Raw genomic sequence first — 25320 nt, 5'->3', positions numbered from 1 at the left:
AGCAAAGGGAGAAGGACAGCAGATCCAATACCCTGAGAGATCCTGGGGACAGCTCTGGATTCCTAATTCAGGAACTGGTGGTGCTCCTTGTGCCAGGGTCTGTAGCTTCTGCTGGAAATCTGTGTGCATTCTGGTGCCCTCTCTTCAAAGGAATCATGACCTGTTGATGACGTTTGGCAACCACAGACTGAGCAATGAAAAAAGACTGAACCATTGCTCTAATTTGTTACTGACACAGTTATGCTGTGGGAAAAACAGATTGTGAACTGAAGAACAGGCCCAGAATGTACAAACAGAAATGTACAATTACTGCTAAGCAGAAAAAAAAAATAAATTATTCTGTCATTTCAAAAATTCTGGGCACATGTCTTTGCTGTTTGGGTGTTGTCCACGTCTGGATTTTACATAGGTAATTCAGACAGACAAGCCAAGACTTGTATGTACGGTAATTCTCTTTCAAGCTACTTCTCATTTTCCCTGTTCTCAAGCTCCCGTTGCCTTTCATGTCACTGCATGGAAACCAGGGCATAGTCCATTAAATTAAACAATAACAACTGATGACCAAGCTTTAGAAGGAAAAGATGATCTGCCAGACACTCAAGCCATAGGGTTCACTGTCTCTGAGGACAAACATGACACGGTAGCTTGATTCTAAAAACAGATGGGCTATTTCACTAGCCATTAATCTCACTGCTAGTTCACAAACCTAAGACCACCCATTTATTGTATGACTGTGGGTGTGCATCCTTTTTTAGCAAAAGCACTCCTTCATGAGGAATGAGTCACATACATAAATACCCTGACAGTATCCAACTAACTAATCAATAAATGGTAAAGTGCAAGATGTAGATCCCCTTGCACTGCTAGACTGAGTCATCCTGACGCTGGATTTATCACAGCCTAGACAAAGTTTCTAATAAAAGCACCAACTGTACAAAGTAAGGGTTTTCCATTGCCTTCAACTAAGTCAGCTGAAGCTCTCGGAAGTAACTGACTGAAAGGGTTACACATAGTGGCCTGCATTAGGAAAGACACCTAAGCAGAACAAGGGATGTCAGTGTCTCTGTAGACTTGACACCTGTGAAGGCACACTTGTAATGTTGCATTCAATTTTCTGACCCCTTCCCAGTTCAAAAGGAAAACAGAGGAACTGGAGAGAGTTCAGCAAAAAGCTCCCAAGTCAGAGGTCCAGAGCACTTTGCCTACATGAAAACCTTCTTGAGTTGGGCTTGTTGAGTCTGGCAAAAAGAAAGAGGCAACATAACAGCAACCTACAGCTCCACAAAAGAGAGTTACAAAAAGGATAGAACCAACCACTTTGGCAGTGGAAGATGATACAGAGAAGGGCAACAGCCACAAGGTGCAGCTTGAGATGTTCAGACTGAACTTCAGCAAAATTTCTTTATCCAGAGTGCAGATAGATGGTGGGCTCCATCCTCAGTGTTTTCCAAAACATGAAGAGACAGAGGCACAGGTAAACGACCTTACATGATAATCCTGCTTCAAGAAGGAAGCTGGACAAGAGACCTCCAGAGTCTCTTGTCCAGTTCCAATCCACACTGGAATGGTCTGTGATTCCCAGAGCTGACTGTATTTATTTCATCCCCGAAGTGTGATGACCTGGAGAGCAACTTAACACTGCTGAGAGAGTACAATGAGGTCTTTTTTATTTCCTATCTCCCAGCAAAGAGCAGGAGAGACTAAACACCAAATCTTCTGCACTGGCTGAGAACTGTTCAGATAAACCCACTCAGTCCAAGTGGGTGAACTGTATTTCTTGAACAGAGAAAAATTAAAGTTATCTTGAATTCTGCTCTGTCCCACCAAAATGGAAATTTGTGCTCAACCATGAATTATGGCAATCACTTGAACTTGGGCATATGAGCATGCCTGACTAGAAAATCACCAAAGGAGGATTTTCTGTGCTCTCTCACACACTGTACTGTCCTTTACTGTCCCTAGGTGTAGTCCATCTCTGATGCTTCTGAGGAAGTCAGGAAAAAGCCCAGAATACATTCAGCTTTGTGCACCAAAGTAAAGCTCCCAACAGGTTGTTGCAGTTTGCCAGCTGAAGGATGGAACTCAATTATACTCAGGGTCTAGAGGTGAAGTAGAGATCTTATGATTATCTTGAGGTCAATGCTGATAGTCCATTTTTCCTCTGAGCCCGTGAAGAAAGGGTCTAAGCACAGGTCACAGGGATCTGGAGCTTTGGAAACAGACAGGACCAATAAGCTCTTGTAGGATAACTGGTACGAGCTGCAGGTGCAGAGCTCAGTCCACTGTCACATTGTCACTGTGCTGCAGGAATAAGTGGTAAGGATGTGTTGCCTCTTCCTGGCACTTCTATTGTAAATGTCTCATGAAGGAAAAAGTGATTCCAATTTACATATCCTGGGGCTGAATAGATAAGCAATCATTTTGAAAAATGAGTGTGCGCACATATAAACACCCACGCATGTTGTTAAACCTTCTGACCAAGGAGAGATAAGCCTGATGCTGATTGTTTATGATCATGCAGTAAAATTTCTATGGAATTGTTTTTCTTGGATGAAAAACAGAAACAGACACATTAACTCACTTCATTGTAATGCCCATTTTATTGTAATTATCTTTCAATTCTCTGAGCTTTCAGCATCTTGTTTTGGCATTATAAACACCTGCAAATCCGAGGCAACATAAATAAAAAAGAACATCTTTTTACAATAATATCTATAGAAAATGAGATTGGTGCAGAGTATGATAATTGCAGCTTTCCAGTTCCCCTATATCCATACACAAACCAATAACATATAAAAACTATTTATTCAAAGTGCTAAGTCTTTTCATGTTCTTTATCAGTGCACAGCCCTGTGTGATAGGCTTCATAAATAGGTAGGAAAAAGATTGTTTCCAAAAAATTATAATCAGAGAAATTGTATTATTCTAATTTTTAGGTAAGTAGCTGAGATGCAGCTCCTTTAAGAAGTTTTCCTGACATCAGATGAAGAGCCTGGGGCAGTCGGGGGGAAGGCAACCTAGAGCTCCTGACCTCATCAGTCCTTTTAAGAACATCCCCTCCTTTAAGAGATGCAGCCCAAGAATTTTATATTGTCAAGGGATTCAGGAGGGAAAATTGTTCCCTCATTGGCCTTTGTTGGCAACTCCAGTAAAAATCAGTGGAAGGAAATCCTCCTAAACACTGTTTAAGCTAAGGATTTGGATGAGTGGCATCTGGCCTATCCATACCTAATCCTTGGAAAAAGACCCTTGGTGCATCCCTGTAGCTGCTGATATCACCACTCAGAGGAGCAGGAGGGGTGACATTGTAGAATGAGATTGTAATCAGATACACAACTCTGAGATGGGCTGGAAGAGGCCTGGAGGATCAAGTAACCTGTGTTCAAGGATGGTAGCAGGTTAGGTAAAAGGCAGCAGGATTGTAGCAGGTTCTATAGAAGAATGCTGACAGAAAGTTAACTTTCAGTACTTTAACAAGGCATTTTAGGAACTAACTCCTAGACCTTTTTAGTCTATGACAGGTATCATTCTGGAACCATCTGGAAAAATGTGAAGAAAACAGCTTATAATACCTCTCCTTCCCCAAGAGCTGGAAAAAACCAGCTGTGCCTCAGGATAATGGGAAACAACAGTGACTTCAGTGTGTTAGGTGTGGGTGGGAGCACAGCCTGTGACTTTTGTGCTGTTCCTTTAGAATCACAGAAATTGGTGGAAAAGGCTGTGGTAGAAAATGCAAGGGAACTGAGATCTCACCACCTTTCTGCACACTGCTCCAACGCTGCACTGCCCTCATGGGGCACAGTTCCCAGCCTGAACGTCTCAAGCCACAGCTTGTGACCACTGCTCTGAGCTGCCATTATAAAGAAGGGCTGAGGTGGTCTTCACAACTCCACCTTGAACAGCAGGGCCCAACACTAAATACATGATTTCAGGGGTTGAGTCCAAAGAGACACACTGCTTCCTTGCTCTGCTGGCCACACTTCTCCTAATGTAGCCCAGTATGTGGTTTCTTTAATTCCTAGTCAGAGTATCTTGCTGGTACATATGCTCTACGGTTTTTTGATTTTTTTTTTCCCTCACTTTGTCACAAAATAAGTTTGTTTTTTTTTTTTCTTCAGGGGGATCAGAGGAAGCACATGGGTGAATGTTGGTACTTGAGTGATGCTGCTTGTGTCCTCATCATGAATGGATGGATCCCAGATGACAAGTGCATTCTCAACTGAGTGAACTTACAGAGCTTTAAAGCACTTCTTGTCTCATGTCAGAGGGTTTTCTGTGGGAGATGTGGGATGGTTTCTGAGACAGAGAAAGGACTGTTGTGACTGTGCACCTGGAACTGGAAGAAGCATAATCTTCCAGGGTGAATACCTGAGTGAAAAAGGGTTTATTTCTTGTGGCCATGGTGAGCCCTTGCTTTATTGATTTGAGAAGCTCTGCAGTCACAGTGGGTAGAACAAGGTGTAAATAATTAAAGGCATTGCCAGGAATGGCTATGGAACTCAGTCTGCTATATGAATAATATTTCATTGTCTATCTTGTGCTGCATTTTATCTTGAAATAGGAGATAAGATCCTAAGAAACAGCCCTTTTGGGGATGAAAAATACAAAAGCACATATTCCTTTGGAATCTATATGTAATGCCAAGGCAAAGCTGAAAAGGAGAAAAACATGTCCCCAGAATTTTAGGGAAACATGGGGAGTCATAGCTGTAGTCCATCTCACCTGGACACTTAGTGTCATTCACATTCTACTCATTGCTCTTTACAGAAGAATATTTTCTGAGCCTTGAAAACCAAGGTGGTGGGATAAACCATGAGGTGCAGGCAGCCACCAGAAGGATGTTATCTCAGTTTGCATCCCTGGTAGTTGGAGCAACTTCCAGCAACAACTGGAGGTGTAAAGTGACTCTCTGTAAGAAGCGAGGGTGGTACTTAAAGTGAACCAGTGGGAAATAAAAAATGATGCCACTGAAAATGAACAGGACGATGTAGAGGATCTCTATTTGGGGTTGATCAATGATGGGAGCTAACACCAGGTACACAGCTGCCATCAGCACAATTATGGGGATGATAATTGGGACCTGTGAAAGCAAAACATCAGCATAAAGACTCATGTAATTCTGGGCCTCTGTGTGTCTGGACAACCCTGGAACCCTTCTGCAGAAGGATTTTAGATTAAACCTTTCTGCAACTTGAGGTATTACCTAGAAATACCAATTAATCCAGACATCTGTTTCCCAGCCTACCCCCACCCCAAGGCTGAGCACCCCTGCAAGAGCTACGCCACCATATCACACCTTAACCCCTGGTCTTTCCTAGACCTGAAGATGCAAACTACTGGGTTTAGTGCCAGGTCTGTTCTTGTACTCCCTACTACCTTGCATCTAAAAGCCAAGCTGTAGACAAAACACAGAGCAATTGTTTTCAAATCAACTGTGTCTTAGCACTCTTGCACAAGAAGTTTTGTCCATGTGTTGCCAGACAGGTGGAAAGGCAATCTCAGAAGCAGTTTCTGTAAGCCTGGTCAGAAAGCATTTAAATTTCAATTTGAAGCCACCCTTTCAAAAAAGAAGAGTGGCTTGTGCATTCATTAATAATCCTCAGTCACTGAGGAAGCACTGAAGATCAGCTCACTCATGGCATCAGGGGAAGAACACATAACTCTTGATTTCCCTCCTTGTATCTGTTTTGTGGGGAACAAACCTGTCCCTGTGTTATCCCAAAGAATCTGGGGCACTCCACCTAAGTTATTTTTCTCTCTGCAAGGTTCTTACACCTGGGCTAGCCTCCAAGGAGTTTGCCCAAAGTCTGTGAGCATAAACAGGTGATTACAATGTTGATCAGAATCATCCTTCTTTTACCACTTAAATATTTTAGAAAGAAAGCATATGGTAGACATATTTTCATAGTGAGAAGGCAGGGCATTATTAGCTTATCAAGACAGAGAATTCAACCTTGACTTATGCCTGTATGTTAACACTGTCCATCCCTTGTTGGCCTTACTGACACAAAACTTGAAATTAAAAAAGGAAGGACAACCACATTGAATCTGTAAGCCACCAGTGCTCCCTCTATTCTCTAAATGTTCTCATAGTCATTTGAACAATATAGGAAAATATTTGAGGGTTTAATGTTATTACTTTACCTTGTAAGATCTTGGCAGTTCTGGTTTCTTGATTTTTAAATACAGGAGCCCAGAAATAGTCATTCCATAGAAAAGCCATGCCATAAAACTTGAAGAAAAGAAAAAAAATTAGACAGCATTAAACTTGGGGTGAGATCATCCAGGAATGTCAGTCCTGCCTTGCAGATCCCAGATGTTCATATCTCCAATTAAAAAGGTGAATATTGATACAAATTTAGTAGTTCTTCCATTAATTTCCTTTCTAGTAGAAACAATGAGAACTTTAGAATTATCTGAACATTACTGATTCAGTGGGGATGAATCACATTCAGTTAGGTCTCTAGTGACAGGAGCACTCATGCATTGCAAAGGTGCTGGTACCTAATCTCTTTCTTTTCTTTCTTCCCTCCTCCTCTCTCCAGTATTGGTTAGAAAGCAATACCCCAGGCTCAAAAAAATAATGCAAGGAAATACTTATAAACAGTGTAAACCCCAGGAGCACAGGGGATGCAAACAGAAACCCTAACACACACACCTGAAAAAGTTGACGATGCTGGTGAAGCTTCCTGATATTATCATTATTAAAGACATGGCAGATGTAAACAGTAGAGCAGGGGAGGGCGTGAGGCGTCGCACGTGAGCCATGGACAGAATGTCTGGCTGAAAAACAAAGCAAAGCCCTGCATCATCATTTCATGAACTCAGAGGTCCTTACTCATCCCCCCCAGCTGCTGGTGGGAGCTTTGCCTACAGCCAGAGCCATTCATAATCAGCAAATAAGCATTATATAAAATCAGACCAACACCAAGGAGTGTAAATACAGAAAACTCCTTCAAAGGTATTTTTATTGTGTCTCACTGGTTTCATATCAAATATACTCAGTTTGAGCAGGCAAAATGAGGTTTTCAAACTACTGATGTGACACAATGAGTCAAATTAGAGCTTTCCTGACCACCATCAGGACCTTTTGCCGTGGGCCCACTCTTCTGCCCTCTGTAACATCTCTCTGGGACTTGACTTCTCTTGGGATGACTGGAAAATGAAACAAGGACTACTCCTGAAACATTTATGTAAATACAAATTACACCAGGATTTGTTACAGGATTAGTAGCCTCTTATTGTTTGTTTCATTGGGAAAGTTTAATGAGAAAGGCTCCTTTTAAAATTTTTTTATTTTATTTTTAATTCCCAACCAAAATATCATGCAAAGGCCTTTGCTAGAGATGAGTGTTTGAGAAATGTCATAAATGACATTTAGCTCACAGTCTGGTATGGTCAAATTCAGACCATCTGTGCACTTCTCAGCACAGAGCTTGCCATGATAGAGCAGGCACTATCCTCAGAGAGAGAAGTTGAGGAACCAGTAACCACCGAACTCAAGAACCACCAAAACTAGCAACCACCAGCCCAGTCATCTCCACCAACCTGGTCATTCATATGCATAAAAGATTCCCTGCTACGAACCAGGAGTGGAGCTGGTGTGCAATCATAGATTCATAGAAAGATTTGGGTTGGAAGGGACCTTAAAGATCATCTAGTTCCAACATCCTGCTGTAGGCAGGGATACATTTCACTAGACCAGGCTGCTCAGAGCCCCATCAAGCCTGGCCTCAAACTTCTAGGGACTGGGCATCCACAACCTCTCTGTGCAACTTATTTCAGTGCCTTCACACCTGAGGAACAGAAATCCAGATGTTGTGGGTGGGAAGGACCAAAACAAGCAGAGAGATTCAGGAGGAACACAAGAGGCCTGCTCAAAACAGAGGACAAATGCAGTCAGCCTTTTTGCTCCTCTTTGTGGAGCAGTGTGGTTAAGTGTGTGTGGAGGTGTACCTTTGAGTGAGGGGGTCTGTATCAGCAGCTGGGATGTGGCAGCAACCTTGGGGGCTTGTTTGTCCAGATACCAGCAACTGGGGAGACTGGGATCCAGGGGCTGAGTATCTGAGCCCAGCTGCTGGAGGGACCCACACTGTATATATGTTTTGTATGTATTTCTCACTAATAGACCCCTGATCAGCCAGAGAGTGAATGAAAGGCCCTCGGTGTTGTTAGTGCTGGTGTTTGTGTGAGCCCCAGGTATGTCTGTATGTGCAGCTCTCTGTTCCCTGCTGGCTCTGTATGTATATACACAGCTATACAGGTATGTGTTTACATAAACATGTTTCATACTTGTGTTTGTGTGTCTGTGGCTACTGGGAATAGATGATGGACTTATTGGTTGGACCAGAGAGGAGGGAGCTGCAGCAGCCTGACCTCCACTGGGTTACCAGATTTGGCCCACCTAACAAAACCAATGATAAACCCAAGCTAGGAGAGATGTAAGGCTTGGTGTCACCTTGTAATTGCTATGAAGCTTGAAGAGCAGAGATATCCTATGCTGCATCTAAACTGGACTACCCATGTGAAGGCTGGATCACGCCAGAGACCAACCTGTGTAGTCAGTAAAAGAGCTGCAAAGGCAGCTGGCTGGTGCTGGGCTACCTTCCCAGTGTGAGCAAAGGTGCCTCACAGCACACAAGCATGGCCAGGCTCTCCTTTCCTGGTAGGTGTGTTGACTAGGTCACCCCACAGCCTGTGCCTGGTGCTCCAATGCAGCAATATTTGAGTGGTTCATTTCAAAGCTGTTCTTAGAATTCAGGCTAGATGTGAATATGTTATCTTTTTGAAAGCACCTGATTGAAGAAGAAAGCCCAGAGACAACATACACCTTGCACTTGAAAGAGATGGGGATTAATGAGCAAGGAAACCCCTTGAAGAGCTATCACTCTGCCAGTTGAACATACACAGTGTTTTCCTCTCTGCTTTAGTGTCACAAGAAGGTGAAGATGTTCAAAGCAAGCCAGGCCCCTTTCTTTGTGCTTACCATATGGCCCTCCCTGGCAGCAATGTAGCACACGCGGCCTCCACTGAAGAACGTCCCGTTCGACGAACCAAACGTAGACAGGGCCACCGACAGGGAGATGAGCCATGCCCAGCTGCCCAGCACTTTGTCCCTGAGGTGGGAAAGAGTCCACAGCATAAGATGCAGTTCGAAGATGTACTGAATACTCACTGTAGAACCAGACAGGTTACATACCTCCATTATTTCTGTATTATACAGAATCTTTTTCTGAAGTCTTTCTAAATATTTAAAGTCTTGCAATTCCCATAATATTTAGTGACTAGAAAATTTATCTTGTCTGACAGCTTTTCTTCCTGCTATATATATATATATATTCTGTCCACACTGCAGTGGTGTACAAAGAGGTCACAACAGGCAAAACCACCTTTTTTGTGTACTGATGCTGTGGCAAAACACCTGAAGATACTGCTATCACAACCAATAATATTAGCTTGGAAATCCAGAGAAACTGTTCCCATCACACTGGAAGAAATATTCTGCATTACAACCTCTTGCTGAATATGGATTTTAACCCTTTAATCCCACATACACCTATTACTGCTCTTCTGTGACTTAAGCCAAAAAAATTGTTTGAATTCCAGATGTTTGGTTCTACAACATGTTCAGACACTTCTGTTTCACTTTCTACTTAACAGAAGAAGTAGCAGAGTTACACAGTTCAAGGTAAACATTTGGAAGGAATGATAGTTTTCTCACCTAAAAGTGAAGACTGTCTTCTGGAATGAAGCAGCATTAAGAGTATTAACTGAGTAATAAATGCTGGTGTTTGGGGTAATTATCACATACACAAACACTGTTTATCTAACTGGCAAAAATCCAAAACTCAAATGTTTTTTTTAGATCACTTTATTTACAAACAAACTGAAGTCTGTAGTTGCTGTTAAATCACTGTCATCAAAGAAATGCTAGGAAGAGTTTCCTGAGCTCCTTTTGTGGCTGCACCTGTCACCACTGAACAATGTTTCTTTCTGGCAGTTTTCCTCTTATATAGGGAATAAATGCATTTAAATGTGACAAGTCCTCCTCTGGCTTCTTTATACTCCTCCCATTCTTTCTTAATGGCCTGAATAGCTGCATGTCTTGCTTGTGAGCCATAAACTTCACCTCCTCCTCAGACTGGCTCCCTACCTGGGCCTTTGAGTGCCCAGTTCTCATGTCACTAGTTCAATATTTCTTCCTGAATCGCACTCTTGGGTGAAAAGGTTAATCAGGCAGGAAAAGGAGATGTGTTACAAAGGAGGAAGCTCACAAATAACTTGTTAATTAAGAATGATGGGAAAGGAAGTGCAGGGAAAGTTCGTGACACTGCAGCTTAGTGAGGCTTTGTGACATGCTCAAACAAAGCACTAGACCTTTAAAAGCTCCTACTCATAATGATGTGAAAGGCTATTAGAGAACACATCCAGCAAGAGCTCAGTCAGATCTTCAAATGGGAGATCTTGTGAAATGCACAAAGAAGCAAAGCTGCTGCTGACTTTTTAGGAAGAGCAGTACATAATCTGTGTACCATGCCATCATTTCTGCCAGACAACTCATTTAGGGCTATCAGGGATTCTGTGTCTTTGGAAATGTTTAGACTAAGGCTGGATGTTCTGGTGGAAGATCATTGATGGTGTCTATACCTCTCACAATGGTCCCTTCCTTCTCTTCCTAAATTCCTTGTCTTGTACAGAAACTGTTTAATGTCACCAAATACTTCAGGTTGATGAAAAGTAGAATTTGTTTCTGTGCAGCTCTGGAAAAACACAAGCCAATTGAAGTTACAGTTACCAAAGGCTAGCCAACTTGTGTATAACAGCTCTTAAAGGCGTTTTTGAGATCAATGACATTTTCCATTTCCCCACAGATGGAGAAACTGAGACAAAAGACTCTGGTCTCCTCTAAATTCCAGGTGCCAAGTAGACAGGATTCAGCAAGTTGATGCCTATCTCACTCCCAACCCACTGCCTCTGCATTAGCAGAGCAGCACATTGCCTTCTTCATTTCCCTGGAAATATCTAAAATGTGAGTAATTTCTCAGTCCCCAAGTCTGGATATGTACCCTCGCTGCATTCCCAGTGCCTGTGGGGAGATGCTCCTGGTGTCACCTTCTCCTCTCCTTTATGGACACTTTCCATGAGGTAAAACATGAGTTGGGAGAGTTACAGGTTCCCAGTGTAAACAAAGGGAATGGGGAGTAAGGAAGGTGCCATCTTGGCAGCCTAGATTCACCTTGGAGCCAGATGAAGCTGGTCAGCCTTGGCCTCATAGAACCACAGAATTATAGAATCATAGAACAGTTTGGAAAGGACCTTGAAGATCATCCTCTTCCAAGCCCCTGCCATGGGCAGGGACACCTTCCACTAGACCAGGTTGCTCAAAGCCCTCTCCAACCTGACCTTGAATGTCTCCAGGGATGGGGTATCCACAGCTTCTCTAGGCAACCTGTGCCAGTGCCCCACCACCCCCTTATTTAGAAGAAATAAATATTTTTTTTTTTTATGTCTAATCTAAACCTACTCTCAATTTGAAGCCATTCCTGCTTGTCCTACTTCTACATGCCCTTGTAAAAACCTCCTTTCCAGCTCTCTTGTAGACCCTTTAGGCACTGGAAAGTGCTTTCTCTCCTCCAGGCTGAACAGTCCCAGCTCTCTCAGACAGCAATGTGCTTCAGTCCTCTGCCTGACAGGTCCTCCTGGCCTGACCAATGCAGTGCTGCCATTCCCTCTGGGAATAACATTTAAATCTCCTGAAACTCAGGAGAGAACTAGTGTTTCTCAGAGCTGCATTGCCCATGCTGTCCCACGCAGAGCTCACCCCCAGGTGACAGCCACAGCTCCTGAAGACAGCAGCTCAGAGGGAGTCATGGCTGCCAAGTAGCTCACGTTCACCAGCAAATACAGGCACGTAACCAAAGGAATGGCAATCATCAGAGCTCTGGGAAGGGTCACCTGGAAAAGGGATGACAGCAGTGTTAGGTGCAGCACTGTGCTTTTTTTTGTTCGGTTTGGTTTTGCTGCCACCCACGTCTCTCATTCAAATTCTTCCACTCCCTAAACCTTTTCTCAGAACAAGACGTAGATTCAGATTCACATGGCAGCTTTCACACCAGTCTTGTACAGTTCCAAAGTTAGCCTAAAAAACCCCACAATCAACCAAACAAAATAATTCAAACAAAAAGAACCCACCAAATCTTATCAAAAAGATTTTGATTTGTAGCTGCCCAAAATGCCTTTTGCACACTTCTTGATTATTTTAATATTGATTTATTTGTTATTAGTATGCTATGTCTCCTGGTGTGCTGCATCTTCCCATAAACACCTCACTGCCATGGTAAAAGTTCTAGTGTGTGTTGTATCACATTTAACTACTCTGCAGTTTAAATCAAAATAGGGGGTTGATTTCAAAATCTCAAAGAGGATTTGCTCTAGGAAGGAAATATTTATTTTTCTAAGTGGCAGGATTGTGTCTTAGAACACCACAGGATGGTTTTAAGACTCAATAAAATCAAAAGTGTCATGCAACTGAAAATACTGGGAAATGGCAACTGTATGCATCTAAGAACTGAAATACCAGTTTTTGCATTCCCCATTCTCAACACAGGACAAGATACAGCAATTCCTAATGGTGGTGTCTCCACTCTGGAAGGGCCTGAATATCAGTGCTCATGATCCTGTGGGAGAGAGTGGCCCTGCGATCTTTGCTGCCATTTAGGTTAATATTTAACTGTATATTTGCATTTGATCTGTAGGATCTTGTGTGCTGCACTGGTACAAAGCACACTCTATAAACTCTGCACTCACGCAACTCTTGCACTGCTGCAGAGTTTGATCTGTGAAAATGGGTAATATGGCACAGAGAAGGTGATGTGAAATGCAGGTGAGCTACTTCAGTGCCTATAGCATGGACTGCACAATGCTACAATATAGATGTTTAAAGACAGGGATCATTCACAGAGTTAGATTCCCTTTCCAGTGAGGGTTGGCTTGCTCTGAAGTTGCTCCTCAATGCAACAGGGAGAGATAAAGTAGTTTTCTAAAGCATAGATTATGGATCAAGTCTTTAAGAAAATACATGTTGTTAAGAATCCTTTATGGATTATAGCAGTGAGTGTTTTTCTGAATAAATCTAGGTGTCTACAGTGAGATCATCTAAACACTAAGACAAAATTTTATCCCCAAAGTATCCAAGTGCTGCCTAATAATTTCTTTCCTGTCAATGGGTGATTTTAGGACTTTTATAGGACACAAGATGGTTTGGATTGGAAGAGACCTTAAAGATTCTCTAGTTCAAACCTCCATGCAATGAGCAGGGGTTTCTTCCACTACACTAAGCTGCTCAAAGCCCAACACAAGCTGGCTTTGAACACGTCTGGGAATGGGACATCCGCAATGTCTCTTGTGTTAGTGTCTCACCACCCTCACTGTAAATCCCTTGACTACCACTCTTGACACCATCACAGAGAGAATCAAACATATTAACAGCAGGATAAAGTAAGTAAAACCCAGCTTGCTCACTCACTCACCTCAGGCTTCTTCAGTTCCTCAGTTACATAATTTAGGTTGTTCCATCCATCGTAGGACCAGAGCCCCTGGTAAAACGCCACTCCAACTGCCCCAATACCTGCAGTGGTGCCTTGAAAACCATTCTGAAAACTCTGAGTTTGTCCCTTGGCAAGCAGCACCAACCCACCCACCACAATCACCAACAAAGCCAAGAGTTTGGCAGCTGTAAAAATGTTCATAACAGATGTTGCCAGCCTCACGTTGAGGCAGTTGATGATAGTTAAAATCAGGATGCAGGCAGCAGCTGTACATTTGACGGCAACCTGCGGAGACGAGCATCCTGGGTAGAATGGCGCAATGGCGTACTCAGCAAAGCTCAGACACACAGTTGCCAAACCAGCTGGTCTCACCAGGATGACAGAAGTGTAGGCGAAAAGGAAAGCAGGAAAGGAACCAAAAATCCTCAAAATGTAAATATATTCTCCTCCAGACTCTTTAATTATTGTTCCAAGCTCAGCGTACGACAAGGCTCCAAACATGGCCAGGAGACCACATGCTGCCCAGATCAGCAGGCTGCTGGCAGGGTTCCCCATGTGGTGCAGTACCCACTCAGGGGACATAAAGATCCCCGAGCCTATCATGGTACCTGCAATTAATGACACGCCGCTAATCAGGCCGACCTCTTGTTTCAGTCTTAACTTCTCCTTCCCTTCAGTCAGATCTGTGGATGAATGGAGTGGATCTGTTGCCTTCCTTTCCCTCATTGTGGAAATGTGAGGAGACAGGAGACGTTGTTGTAAGGAGAGAATTGAAAAAGGATTAAGGCATTTGAATAAGGACTACCTCAGGCTTTAAGGTTTAGTTAATAATTACAAAAGTCACACTGAATGCTGTTGAGAAGCACAAACCTGTCTTCTGCATTTCACATTCTTTCATTATCTATCTTATCTTGGTAATTTATTATGCCAGGTTTGATTATCCCTGAATCTCACTGCAAGTAATGGTAATGGGTAGTATCCAGCACCACCTCAAAATCACTCAGCACATTACTGGACTGTGATCCTGGTTATCTCTCCTTTAAATCATGCCTCAGACAGCATGTGAAATAAGGATCAGGTAAGCAAAGTCCCCATGCAAATCTGTACTTTATTATTTGCTGAAAAGTCAATGTTCAAGCACTTGCTTCACCGCTCAATCATATTTTCATTCTTCACTGTAACATGATCAAACAAACAAGTCTGCTGGCCAACATGCTAAGGTTTTGCTCAACAAGGAACATTTCCAGTGTCTTGATCAAAGAAACAGAAAGGTTTTGCTAAAAACAGTCCAGAGACTCTTTTTCTGCAAAGTAAAGGGCAATGTGGGCTTTTCTCAATTTTAGGAAGTGGAGGTGGAGAAGCATGAAAAGGCTACAATTACATTTTTCCAGGGCCTTTTTACCATTGTAGATAAGGTGTGCACAGTCCTACCGGACCACAATCTTCAGAGCACTTTGTCACAGCTCATTGTACACACATTTCAATGCCCACATGACAGAAACATGGTACAAGCTTTTGAAGATACCCCTGACCCTTACTCAGATATCTAACACATAAAATTCCAGACCTTGAGGCAGGTTCTGCTATAAATACGACTATTACAGTGAGACCTTTCTCTGCTCTTCATGGCAACCACAGACCTTGAATCTTTAAAACTATCTGTCCTTTTCAAATATTTGAGCTAAAAAAAGCATGACTATAAACAGAGCTATTGTTTCTCTAAAAATTCCTTCTAAATAATTTAGACTTCTCTTTCTTTGCCTTTTTGAACAAAAAAAAAAAAAAATATCTAACTAGCTTTGCAGTTGTCTGCAAGAAGAGTCCAAGGTAACTCTTGGACCCTTAACAACACTCGTGGGTCCACAAGAAAAACATCACATACAAGTCGTATAGTTTCTCATGCTAAGGCAAATAAAGGTGCTCAAATGTTATCATCAGGTTGAAGGACTTGAAGTTCTCTAAAGAAGAAAAAAGCTCTCAAATCTCATTAAAAAGTAGAGGGGTTTAGAGTATAAATGTTATCATTAAGGAAATAATGAAAAAGTTTGATGGGTTTCCTAAAGGATTTCAGAAGCTAATCCTAATATCACCTCTCTAGTATTCACTAGGAAATGAATGCCAGCTGGTTTTCTCCTAATTTCAGAGTCCCTTGTAGAAATTCACAGCTGATCAAGGGGTAGCTGTAACAAAAGAGAAAGCTTATACTTTATCTGTCAAGTAGGTTTTTTAAGCTTTCCCAGCAAAGGTGTGAGTTCTGAGAATAAACATACACGTTGTACTGCAAGGGTGCAAATTAACACATTTCAAGTTAATGGTTTGCAAAGTGGTTGAGAACTTGGAGGGAGGCATCCCACTAATGCAAAGTATTTTGGTTTGCTTTTACTAAGTGACAGTGCTCTTCTTGTCTGGTTTAGCTATTTGTAGTGTATTCTTCTGTAAATTGCAAACGACACTGTAAGGCAATGCTGGAATCCTTCAGGGGTCCAAAGGTCTGGGTTTTTTTCCTGCAGTACTGACACTCCTGTGTGCATCAATACATGTATTATGTATTCCAATCCTTATTGAAAACAAAGGCACAAAATATGGTTAAATCAACGCTAAAAGAAAATGTCATGTGACTACAGGTAGTTAAGTATCCTTCTGGTAAAGCTATACATATATTTCCTTAATTCTTCTCCTGTTTTAATGAAGGAACTTCTGGTTTGAAGTGTAAATGCAAGGTTCTTGGAAGGAATGTTTTCAAACCTTTACTGTTCTTGCTCCTAGAAATGAATAACTTTTAATCTAATGTTGTAGGGAAAAAAAAGTAGAATGTCTTCCAGCTTGACCATGTAAAAAAAAAATTCTGTAAGGCCCCTCATATAACGAGAATTAATTACCTGGTATGTCAATAGCCTCAGTCAATTCCTAGAGGGAAGTCTATTTCCAATCCCAGATTCATTGTTACTGAGTTCTAACTGCTTCCACCTAAAGTAATAAGGAATCTAATTAATAACGATAAGAAATTGAGGCTATTTGTGTGGAAGCTAAGGTAGTCTGATTGCTTTGGATTTTTTTTCCGTTGTCTTGTTCTTTTTTTGACTGATATTAGCAGTTAAGAGCAGCCACAGATAGGAGCAGCAGCAGATAGTTTAGTCAAATGAATTGTCACAATTATAATTTGCAAAAGTGAGTAGGGAAAAGGGCAACTCACTGCTCCTTTCCCAAAGGGAGAGGTATAATAAGGAGTAAAAATACAAGTTCTGCCTTCTCCTCGTGTGGAGTAGCAGAGCTTTGCTGCTCAAGCTGTCACCTAATACATTCCCTACCTGAACAATTCTCACTTACCTTTGACACTGCAATGGGTGGTTGCCATCTACTGGTCCCGAGCAATAATGCAACATGGCTCAGTCCGCATCTGGGTTTGGTATTTTGCATTTTGGCTGAAAAGAAAGCCCACCGTAAGTATTACTTCTTCAACATTAAGATAGCACAAACAGACTATATTCGAGCTGTGAATGAACAGTGTCCTTAATGTCTTTATGGGTTTTTTTATCTCAGGAGTAACTATGAGGACTAGAGAAAACTAATTTAAAGTAAAGGTCAATGTCAGTGGTAAAAACTAGGCAAAACATGTGGGCAAATATTTTGCAATATTTAATTTTAGGTCCCAGGAGTGATATTTGGAACACAGTTATGGGCTTGGTTTCCCTGTCCCATGCTTGGAAAAGAGTTACAAATCTCTAGATGGGATTAAAAGTAACCTGTAATCTGAGGGTGGAGTGGCCAAAACCATTGCCCATAACTTTCTTTGGAGGTAGACACCAATACCATACTTATAAATTTGTGAAGAGATCAAGGCTTTTTGGTTTTTTTTTTCATTAAAAAAACCCACCAAACAACAAACATCAAGTTGGATGAGAGGTACTAAAGTTCAGAGAATTCATCCAAGACATAAGATGTGGGTTTGATGGCCTTCTCTACTTAAGAACATGGAAACCCACAAATTCAGCTTGAATACTCTTACCTCCAAAATGCAAGATTTGAACTGCACTTGCAGGCAGATCGTGATGCCTGTGCTTGCCACATAAGTAGAGATGCCTGACTGAAAACAGAGAGGAAATAAAGGCCAGGAAAGTGGAGCTCTGAAATACATCTTGAGCCCAGAAGAAAAATTGGGGCAGACAGACAACACACCCCAGATATCCTGTGTGAAAACAGACAAAGGAAAGAGGATTTTTGAGAGGTCTCTGCCTGGGGAACGGGTGCCCCATGTGTTTGACTCTAATGCTCTACATCCCCAATGCATCCGGGCACTTCTCACATCTGAGCCTTGGAAGGGTGCAGCTTTGGGCCTCCACCCCACTGCAGATGGCCTGGACCCACCAGCTTCTTTCATGATGTGCTCAGGGGTGTGTGGCTGCCCCCAAGGCAACAGTGCCTCTGGCATAAAAACAGGGCTCCTTGAGCAGCAGAGCTCTGGCTGGGATTTTAAAAATGCCAATGTGAGCTGCAGCTAGCAAAACAAAAACCCAGCTTGGGCTGCTGGGAGTAGGATGGTGGGGTAGAAATGACATTTCTAAGGATGCAGGATAGCCCTAGGGTTCACAACAAGAATCATCACTAAAACTGAGCTTGTTTCTATTTAGAGTAACTGCCTTTTCCTGTCATGTTACAATAGCGGATCTGAATTTGGGGAGTTAAAAGTGAATCTTAAACCCAATAATTTACCACAAGCTGAGTTAGTGCTCCCTGTCTGGGTCTGCAGACAGCCTGCAGCTGAGCTTGAGCCTCCTTGTTCCTGCTGAGCAAGGGCTCAGCATATTCTGGTTCTGCAACTATTAAACTTTAAAGGACTTGCTTTTGTTTTATAGATATTCTTTATTAAAATGTATTTCGTATCCCATGTTTCCAATTAGGCACTGAATATTTTGTTTAGTTATCTTACTGTGTTCAAGAGGAAGCTTCTAGTGCCATACCGCACCCTTAAAAACAGTGGGATCCAGATAGAAGGAAATCTCAAACGCTAGGGAGCAGGCTGTCCCTATGTGCCAAAAGATGAGTCAGTGGGGAAGAAAAGCAGCCTGACTGAATAGGGACATTTTGCTGAAACTCAGGCGGGAAAAAAAGAGAGTTTATGACCTTTGGAAGAAAAGGCAGGCAACTCAGGAAGAATACAAGGACGTCATTGGGTCATATAGAGAGAAAATTAGAAAGGTGAAAGTTCAGCTAGAACTCAATCTAGCCACCACTGTGTAAGATCATAAAGAGTGTTGAGGATGAAAGGAAATGGCCACAAGCTGCATCAAAGTCCATGTTGGATACCATGAAGAATTTTTTCATCCTTTTTATGAAAAGATGGTTAGCAGAGGGAAGGCTTAGAATGGCATTAGAATGGCTTGCAGAGGGAATGTGCTGGAGTCACCATCATTGAGAGGGCTTTAAACTATGTTCAGTGAGGGAAGGGGATGCAGCTGGCCCCCCAGAAACAAGCAAGGGTGGTAAGCCAAAGTTATGGGTAAAGTCAGCAGCTCAGGCTGTCCCTATGTGCCAAAAGATGAGTCAGTGGGGAAGAAAAGCAGCCTGACTGAATAGGGACATTTTGCTGAAACTCAGGGGGGAAAAAAAGAGAGTTTATGACCTTTGGAAGAAAAGGCAGGCAACTCAGGAAGAATACAAGGGCGTCATTGGGTCATATAGAGAGAAAATTAGAAAGGTGAAAGCTCAGCTAGAACTCAATCTAGCCACCACTGTGTAAGATCATAAAGAGTGTTGAGGATGAAAGGAAATGGCCACAAGCTGCATCAAAGTCCATGTTGGATACCATGAAGAATTTTTTCATCCTTTTTATGAAAAGATGGTTAGCAGAGGGAAGGCTTAGAATGGCATTAGAATGGCTTGCAGAGGGAATGTGCTGGAGTCACCATCCCTGGTGGTGACTAAGAAACAACTGGTTGTGGCACTCAATGCTAGGGTTTAGTTGGCATGGTGGTTTTTGGTCAAAGGTTGGACTTGATGGTCTTGGAGGTCCAACCTTAATGATTCTATGATTTTATGATACCAGCTGCTCTAGAAGATACTGATGGAGTAAGATGAAACACTGATGAAATGAGAACCACAGCTGAAAATAAATAATTACAACTTGGGAAAAGTACTGATTGCACCGCTACTTGCACAGGTTGAGTTAATCTATCAAGTGCTATTGGTACTTTATCTTTCAGCAACTGAGGGAAATTATGCAAATTTCTTCCTTCATTCTGTGTTTCCTGGGTTCATAGCTATTTATGTATACAATGTGTACACACACACACACATATTCTGTCCTGTTTTCTTTTCCTAGCAATTTAGCCTTAATAATTTATATGCACTAGTTTGTACTCTTAAGAACACCTTTTAAATGTTGGAATTAAGTTTCATTTATTTATTAAGTTTAATTAAAGATTAGATTATCTTGTCCTATACAAAGTCTTTAGCAAATGAATGCTATCATTACCAGAATACAAATACACATTTTCATGAAAACTTTCTAGAAAACAATATTAAAAATAGAACTTAAACATGCCAAAATTCTATTTAATCACTGAAATCCATTCCTACATTTCTGAGTAGATACACAATAATACCTTCACTAACACAAGACAGTTTTATTATTTTTAAGATAAACTTTTACAACACATGCTTAGAGCTTAACCTGTAAATCTATATTCATTCTGTTAGGTAGCATTCTATAATAAAATAGTTTTCTCTGTACAATTCCTGTCAGAAACATCATAATAACATCGACCCAAATAATTCCAGTTTTCCTCAGGAGAAAAGGGGACATAGTAACTGCAGGTACTAAACTGAATTCCTTAAAAACTTCACAAAAACGGATCCCTATTTTTGAATGAAACTCTGGACAAGAAGGGACACTGAGGGCAGACAGAAGGCAGCTCCCTTCCACAGCCTGCCCCACTGCTGCCACACCTCCCCAATAACCCTGAGGACTGAAGGGCTGTTTGCCCACCCACCTCTCTTCCTCTTAATCACAGAAGTGAGGGAAGCACCAGCTTTGGTAGTGTGGCACAGCAGAGGACCTGCCCTACTACTAGAGGACTAGGAAAAGCAGATGGAGAACAACAACCAGGAAGGAAAATAGGGTAAGGTTGCTTGCAGCAGCTGGTGAAAGTCTTGTGAGCTGCCTCCACCTGTTTGCTTTCCCTGGGCCAGAGTCGGGAGTGCAGGGTGGGGCTGGGTGGTTATCCCTGCCTGGCACTGCTCTGTCAACACGTGTGAGGCAGATCACCCTGGCACTACTGCCCCACGCACGGGTGGGATGTGCTTCAGCTCGCAGTCAGGGCCAGCATGAGGGCAGGGTTTGTCCCTACATGCCCAAAACACTTCCTTTGTGGAGTGGCTATAAGGTGTATGATAGGCTCTGGGCCATCCATGCTTCCAGCCCTGTGAAGCTGATCTCCTGGGATAAGCTTAGCCAGGGTCCATACCAGTAATTGCCCAGCTTCTCAAAGAGCTAGGACAAGGGGGTAATTTTAATGCTGTTTAACTATAACATCACTTAGACTCTATCAAATATAAAGGAAAAATGAATGTTTGCCTGGAACAGTCAAGTAATTTATGACACTTTAAGATCTCTGGCTGCTGCTTTATGAAGTTGCAAAAAACATGCAATTTCCAACTAATGCTTCATCTTGTGCATTCTTACCAACAGAAAAACTAATGATCTTGGGAAAATAGTGATGTGTTGAGACTAGTTCCTTCCATCTGTATGCTTTGGTTAAAGCTAAAAATAGATATAAATAAAAAGAAGGATGAAATGGATTAAGCATCTTTTCTTGGCCTTCCAGGGGAAGTATGCATGCGTGGGAGATGGGAACCAGGCTTTCATTCCACTTGGTAAATTTTCACTTGAGATCTTATGAAGGAAAGAACTGTGCTAAAAGGTTTGGAGGACTCTTCCTGGTCTAGAGATCAGAGCTCCTTAATCAGCCTTGTCAATGATGCAGTCAGCATGATGTGACATGGAGGTACAGGAATCACTCTTAAGTAGTATTGTTCTCTTGAATGAAAATTGGATGCATCTACAGATGATGTTCTCTAATTCATGTCCTTAGCCAAAATGAGTGGAAAGGCACCTCTTATTTACACATATAAACTTCCTGATTTGCAATCCACTAACAGGATGTATTACAAGGGAAGAAGTTTTCCAGACAAACTGGATTTCCATCTGGAGCCAGCTCAAGCCAGTAGGCAAAGCAAGCTGCAGGGTGTGGTCTCGTGCCTACTTTTCTTGTGCCAGGGAAATGGGAATTGATTATTCCCATTTGAAGAGCTAATCTCTGCTTCCCACTTGCAAAGCTCTTTATTCCAGGTGTCACAGAGACAGCAAAGGTATAGCTGGCTGGGTGGTGGGTTCCTCCCCCAGCAGCTCCCACAGGAGCAATTCTCTTCCCTCTCACCCTGCCTTTTCCATTTGCTGCTCCAGATGCCGGCTCACTCTTGGGTCCCCACCCCAGCACTGGGGGTGCAGCTGTTGGGCCCTGATAATAGATTAGCTGAAGACAAGGGTCCTGTACTCCTGTACTACAAGAGAGGGAGAGCTGACTCACAAAAAGAACTTGAATTTTGTAATGTTTAAAAATGCATTGTTTCAGCTCAATTAATTTCTTGTTTTGTTCTGTGTTTGACTAACTGCCTAGGAAGAAGGATGCATCAGAAACAAGAGAAGAACTTTAGGAGTCTGTAAAACCTGCAGATACAATTAAAGGTAAACCCACAGAGGTATGAAAACACTGTTATTATTTATGTAATATGTGCATAACATTGGCACCTACTTTTCAGTATTACAGTGCTCAACCACTTTGTTTAAGCTCAGGAAGCAAGATGGAATTTCTCTTCCTCAGTCTGTGTCTGGCATTCTATACTCACTGTGCTGTGCCTTGCTGCTCTGAAGGCATGTTTGGCACAGAAGGAGGTTTGGGTTCTCTGTATGGAAATGGGGGCCAGTGGGTATGTCTTCATGCTATACTGATGAGTCAGAACAGAGGTCTGAACTAGCTCTGAGCTGATACATCTGTGCTCCATTTTGGTATTTAAATGATGTGTCCAGTCATCTTGTTGCTTGCGGTTGGGCCCCCTTGACACTGTATAAGAACAGGAAATTCTTGTGAGCTTCAGGTGCAGTTAAGATAGAAGAAAAAATTATAGCCTAGTGATTACACCAGAAGAGCAGAGATGACTGCAGATGTCCAAATGTTACCCTAAGCAAAGTCCACTTGGTCTCAAGGCTTCTGGTTCAGAGCCCTGTCAGAAGAACCTTTGGCAATTGGGAGGATCAGCATTTGATATGGCGAGAGGTAGAAGCAACCTAAGAAATGAAATTATGTAAGTGAAAGTACTGTTGCAGATCTTTCTTCTAGTTTATCCTTTGCACTACAGCTTCTCATTTTTGAAGATACAGAGAAGTTCTAGTTAAGTTGGAGAAACAATGCAAAACTGTCAAAACTTCTGGATATGCTTTTAGAGTTCTTATAATGTATTTCCCTAGGAGAGAAAAAAAAAAATGCATTCTTCCCACTCTTGTTCTGATATGGCTGAATTATGTCATCCTAAGTGTGTAAAAACAAAACCCAACAACCCTCCCTATTATTCAGAGTTCTTGAGCTTGCTTCCATTGCCTCAGATATTTCTTTGAACTTTTCTCCCCCTTTTAGAAATTAGAATGTTTACTCATTACTGCTTAATATATGAAATGAGTGACAAATAATTTGATGCCCAACTCTGAGGTTTCATTCTTTATACTGAGTATCATATTCAATCTTCAGCTCTAAGAGCCACACCCTGCCTCTGTCACGCAGAGTTCCTGTAACTTAATTCTCCACTGGAAAGAAAAATATACTTCTATTGAGACACACAGGCTCTTTTTTTAAAGATAAGCATTGATGCCACTCTGTTGTGAAAGAAGTGAATGTGAATATAAAAACCAGCTGGCATTATTTCTGGCTTTGCTCTCCACAGCTATTCACATTCATCCATGTACGTGAGGTAATGCCATTAGTGATTCTGGTTGTGTTACAATGGCAGGCTCTGGTGGCTGTGACTCTGAGGTATGTTTATGAAGTTTGTTCAGACCTCAGCCATTATGAGGGGATTAATGACTCGGGGACCAAGCCATCCTGCAAGAGAAACAAGTCTCCTCCACCATTATAGCACAGATTTACTTAGCAAAACATTTCCAGGAGAGATATTTCTTTCTTGGGACAAATTCATGATGATCTGTGCTGCAGGGCTGTGCATGCCACTCACTGACACCTCCTCTCATGCATTTCTTTTAAACATCTTGTTCTTGTTCTTGCAGAATTATTATCTTGCTAATAATGTCTACAGGCGCAATGGCCATGTATGCAACTGAATGGCAAGCCAGCATTTTAGAACAGTAGTATAGTAATGAGTCATTAAAAAATGGGATTTGTGACAAAATTTACGATGATACAATTGTGAATTTTCTGTTGCTGCTAAACTCATGTGCACTAGTTCAGTATGATATGCCAGTTGCTATCTAGTCCATAAAAATCCAGATTATGTGGTCTTCCTTGAAGAAATTTACAGGTGCACATACAGGTAGGGGGAAACAAATGGAAATAATACCACAATTTTGAGAAATTGAGCAGATTGGCCTTTTCAGCATACTTAGAGGCTGGCTGTTGTCAAACGGGTTTATGGGAATAATACTAGGGGAAGGCCTTTTTGTACAGTTTTTGTTAAATGGGAAATTTGAAGGATAACTAACTCAGAAGAGTTCTTCCCACACATGGGATTAAAAGCTTAAAACATGCAGTTATAAACATTAAAACTAGACAATGGATGCAGTTGCATAATGTGGATCAAATGTTTCCATATCAGAAGAGGGGGTTGAGAAAGGCTGTGAAGATTGAGAGAATTCAGACAACAGTATCAGTACAAGGAGAAGCTGCAGAGGCTGAACAGGTTAGTGGTCAAAAGCAATAGAACAGAAGATCAGCCCTGACTCAGCACATGAATGGCTGTGGCAGGGAAAGGCTGTGCTTGTGAAGTAATGGTGGGGCAAAACGATGCAGGAATGAGAAAGTCCCGCTGTGAAAAGAGTCTGCAGCTCCTAAGCCTGTTTCTCTGAGGCTCTGGCTACAGATTAGCCAAGGGGGAGCCTTGGCTCACTGGGACAGAGTTCATACTGCACTAAATCTGCCTATGTATTATGGTCACTGCCAGCCTAAAACATGAAATACAAACAAATTCCTACAGCAATGCATCTAGCAGCATCTCTAGTGACTGTAATATTTCAAACTCATTGATTTTATTAATTAAGTCTCTTGACAAAATGGAATGCAGAACCCAATGCATTGGGCGCCTAGATTTGGTATGCAGTGGTGATGTGGGAAAGTTAACTTCAGGATGGTGTGAGGGGATAGAATATAAGAAAATAAAGATAGTGCAGAAAGTAATTTCACCCCTAAGGAGTTGCAGCTGGGCCAATTATCAAAGATTAGGAGCAGGCCTGACTTTAACAGGCCACAGCAGTAACCAATAATAATAAGAGCGCTATAATAGAGTGGGATGGCTGGTTGAGGAGGAACTGGAGGCAGCTGGCTGCTTGGTGAGGAAGGGAGAGTCAGTGCTCTGAGGAGCTGCCCATGAGAACACGCCAAGAAGGTATGAAACTTTTGTGATAAGGAGACAACAATATGGAACTTTTGCAATAATATGACAACAGGATGGGATCTGCTCCTGCAAATGCATGAAACATACATCCAGATCATCA

The 25320-nt window shown here is 42.0% G+C and overlaps 1 protein-coding gene across 1 annotated transcript; it reads right to left on the bottom strand.

The window, feature by feature from the left end:
- Positions 1 to 4846: 4846 nt before the first annotated feature.
- On the bottom strand, positions 4847 to 14273 carry LOC121360842 (b(0,+)-type amino acid transporter 1-like). The gene is made up of 6 exons (XM_041480959.1): positions 13530 to 14273; positions 11822 to 11955; positions 8987 to 9116; positions 6659 to 6783; positions 6145 to 6232; positions 4847 to 5080 (listed from the first exon to the last, which is right to left on the bottom strand). Exons 1-6 carry the CDS (start codon positions 14271 to 14273, stop codon positions 4847 to 4849), a joined length of 1455 nt encoding a protein of 484 aa, XP_041336893.1.
- Between the last annotated feature and the right edge of the window lie 11047 nt (positions 14274 to 25320).

This window comes from Pyrgilauda ruficollis, unplaced genomic scaffold, assembly GCF_017590135.1.
Source record: "Pyrgilauda ruficollis isolate IOZ18807 unplaced genomic scaffold, ASM1759013v1 scaffold54, whole genome shotgun sequence".
Lineage (NCBI taxonomy): Eukaryota > Metazoa > Chordata > Aves > Passeriformes > Passeridae > Pyrgilauda > Pyrgilauda ruficollis.
The sequence above is the reverse complement of the archived record's forward strand: the minus strand, read 5'-3'. Positions and strand labels throughout refer to the sequence as shown.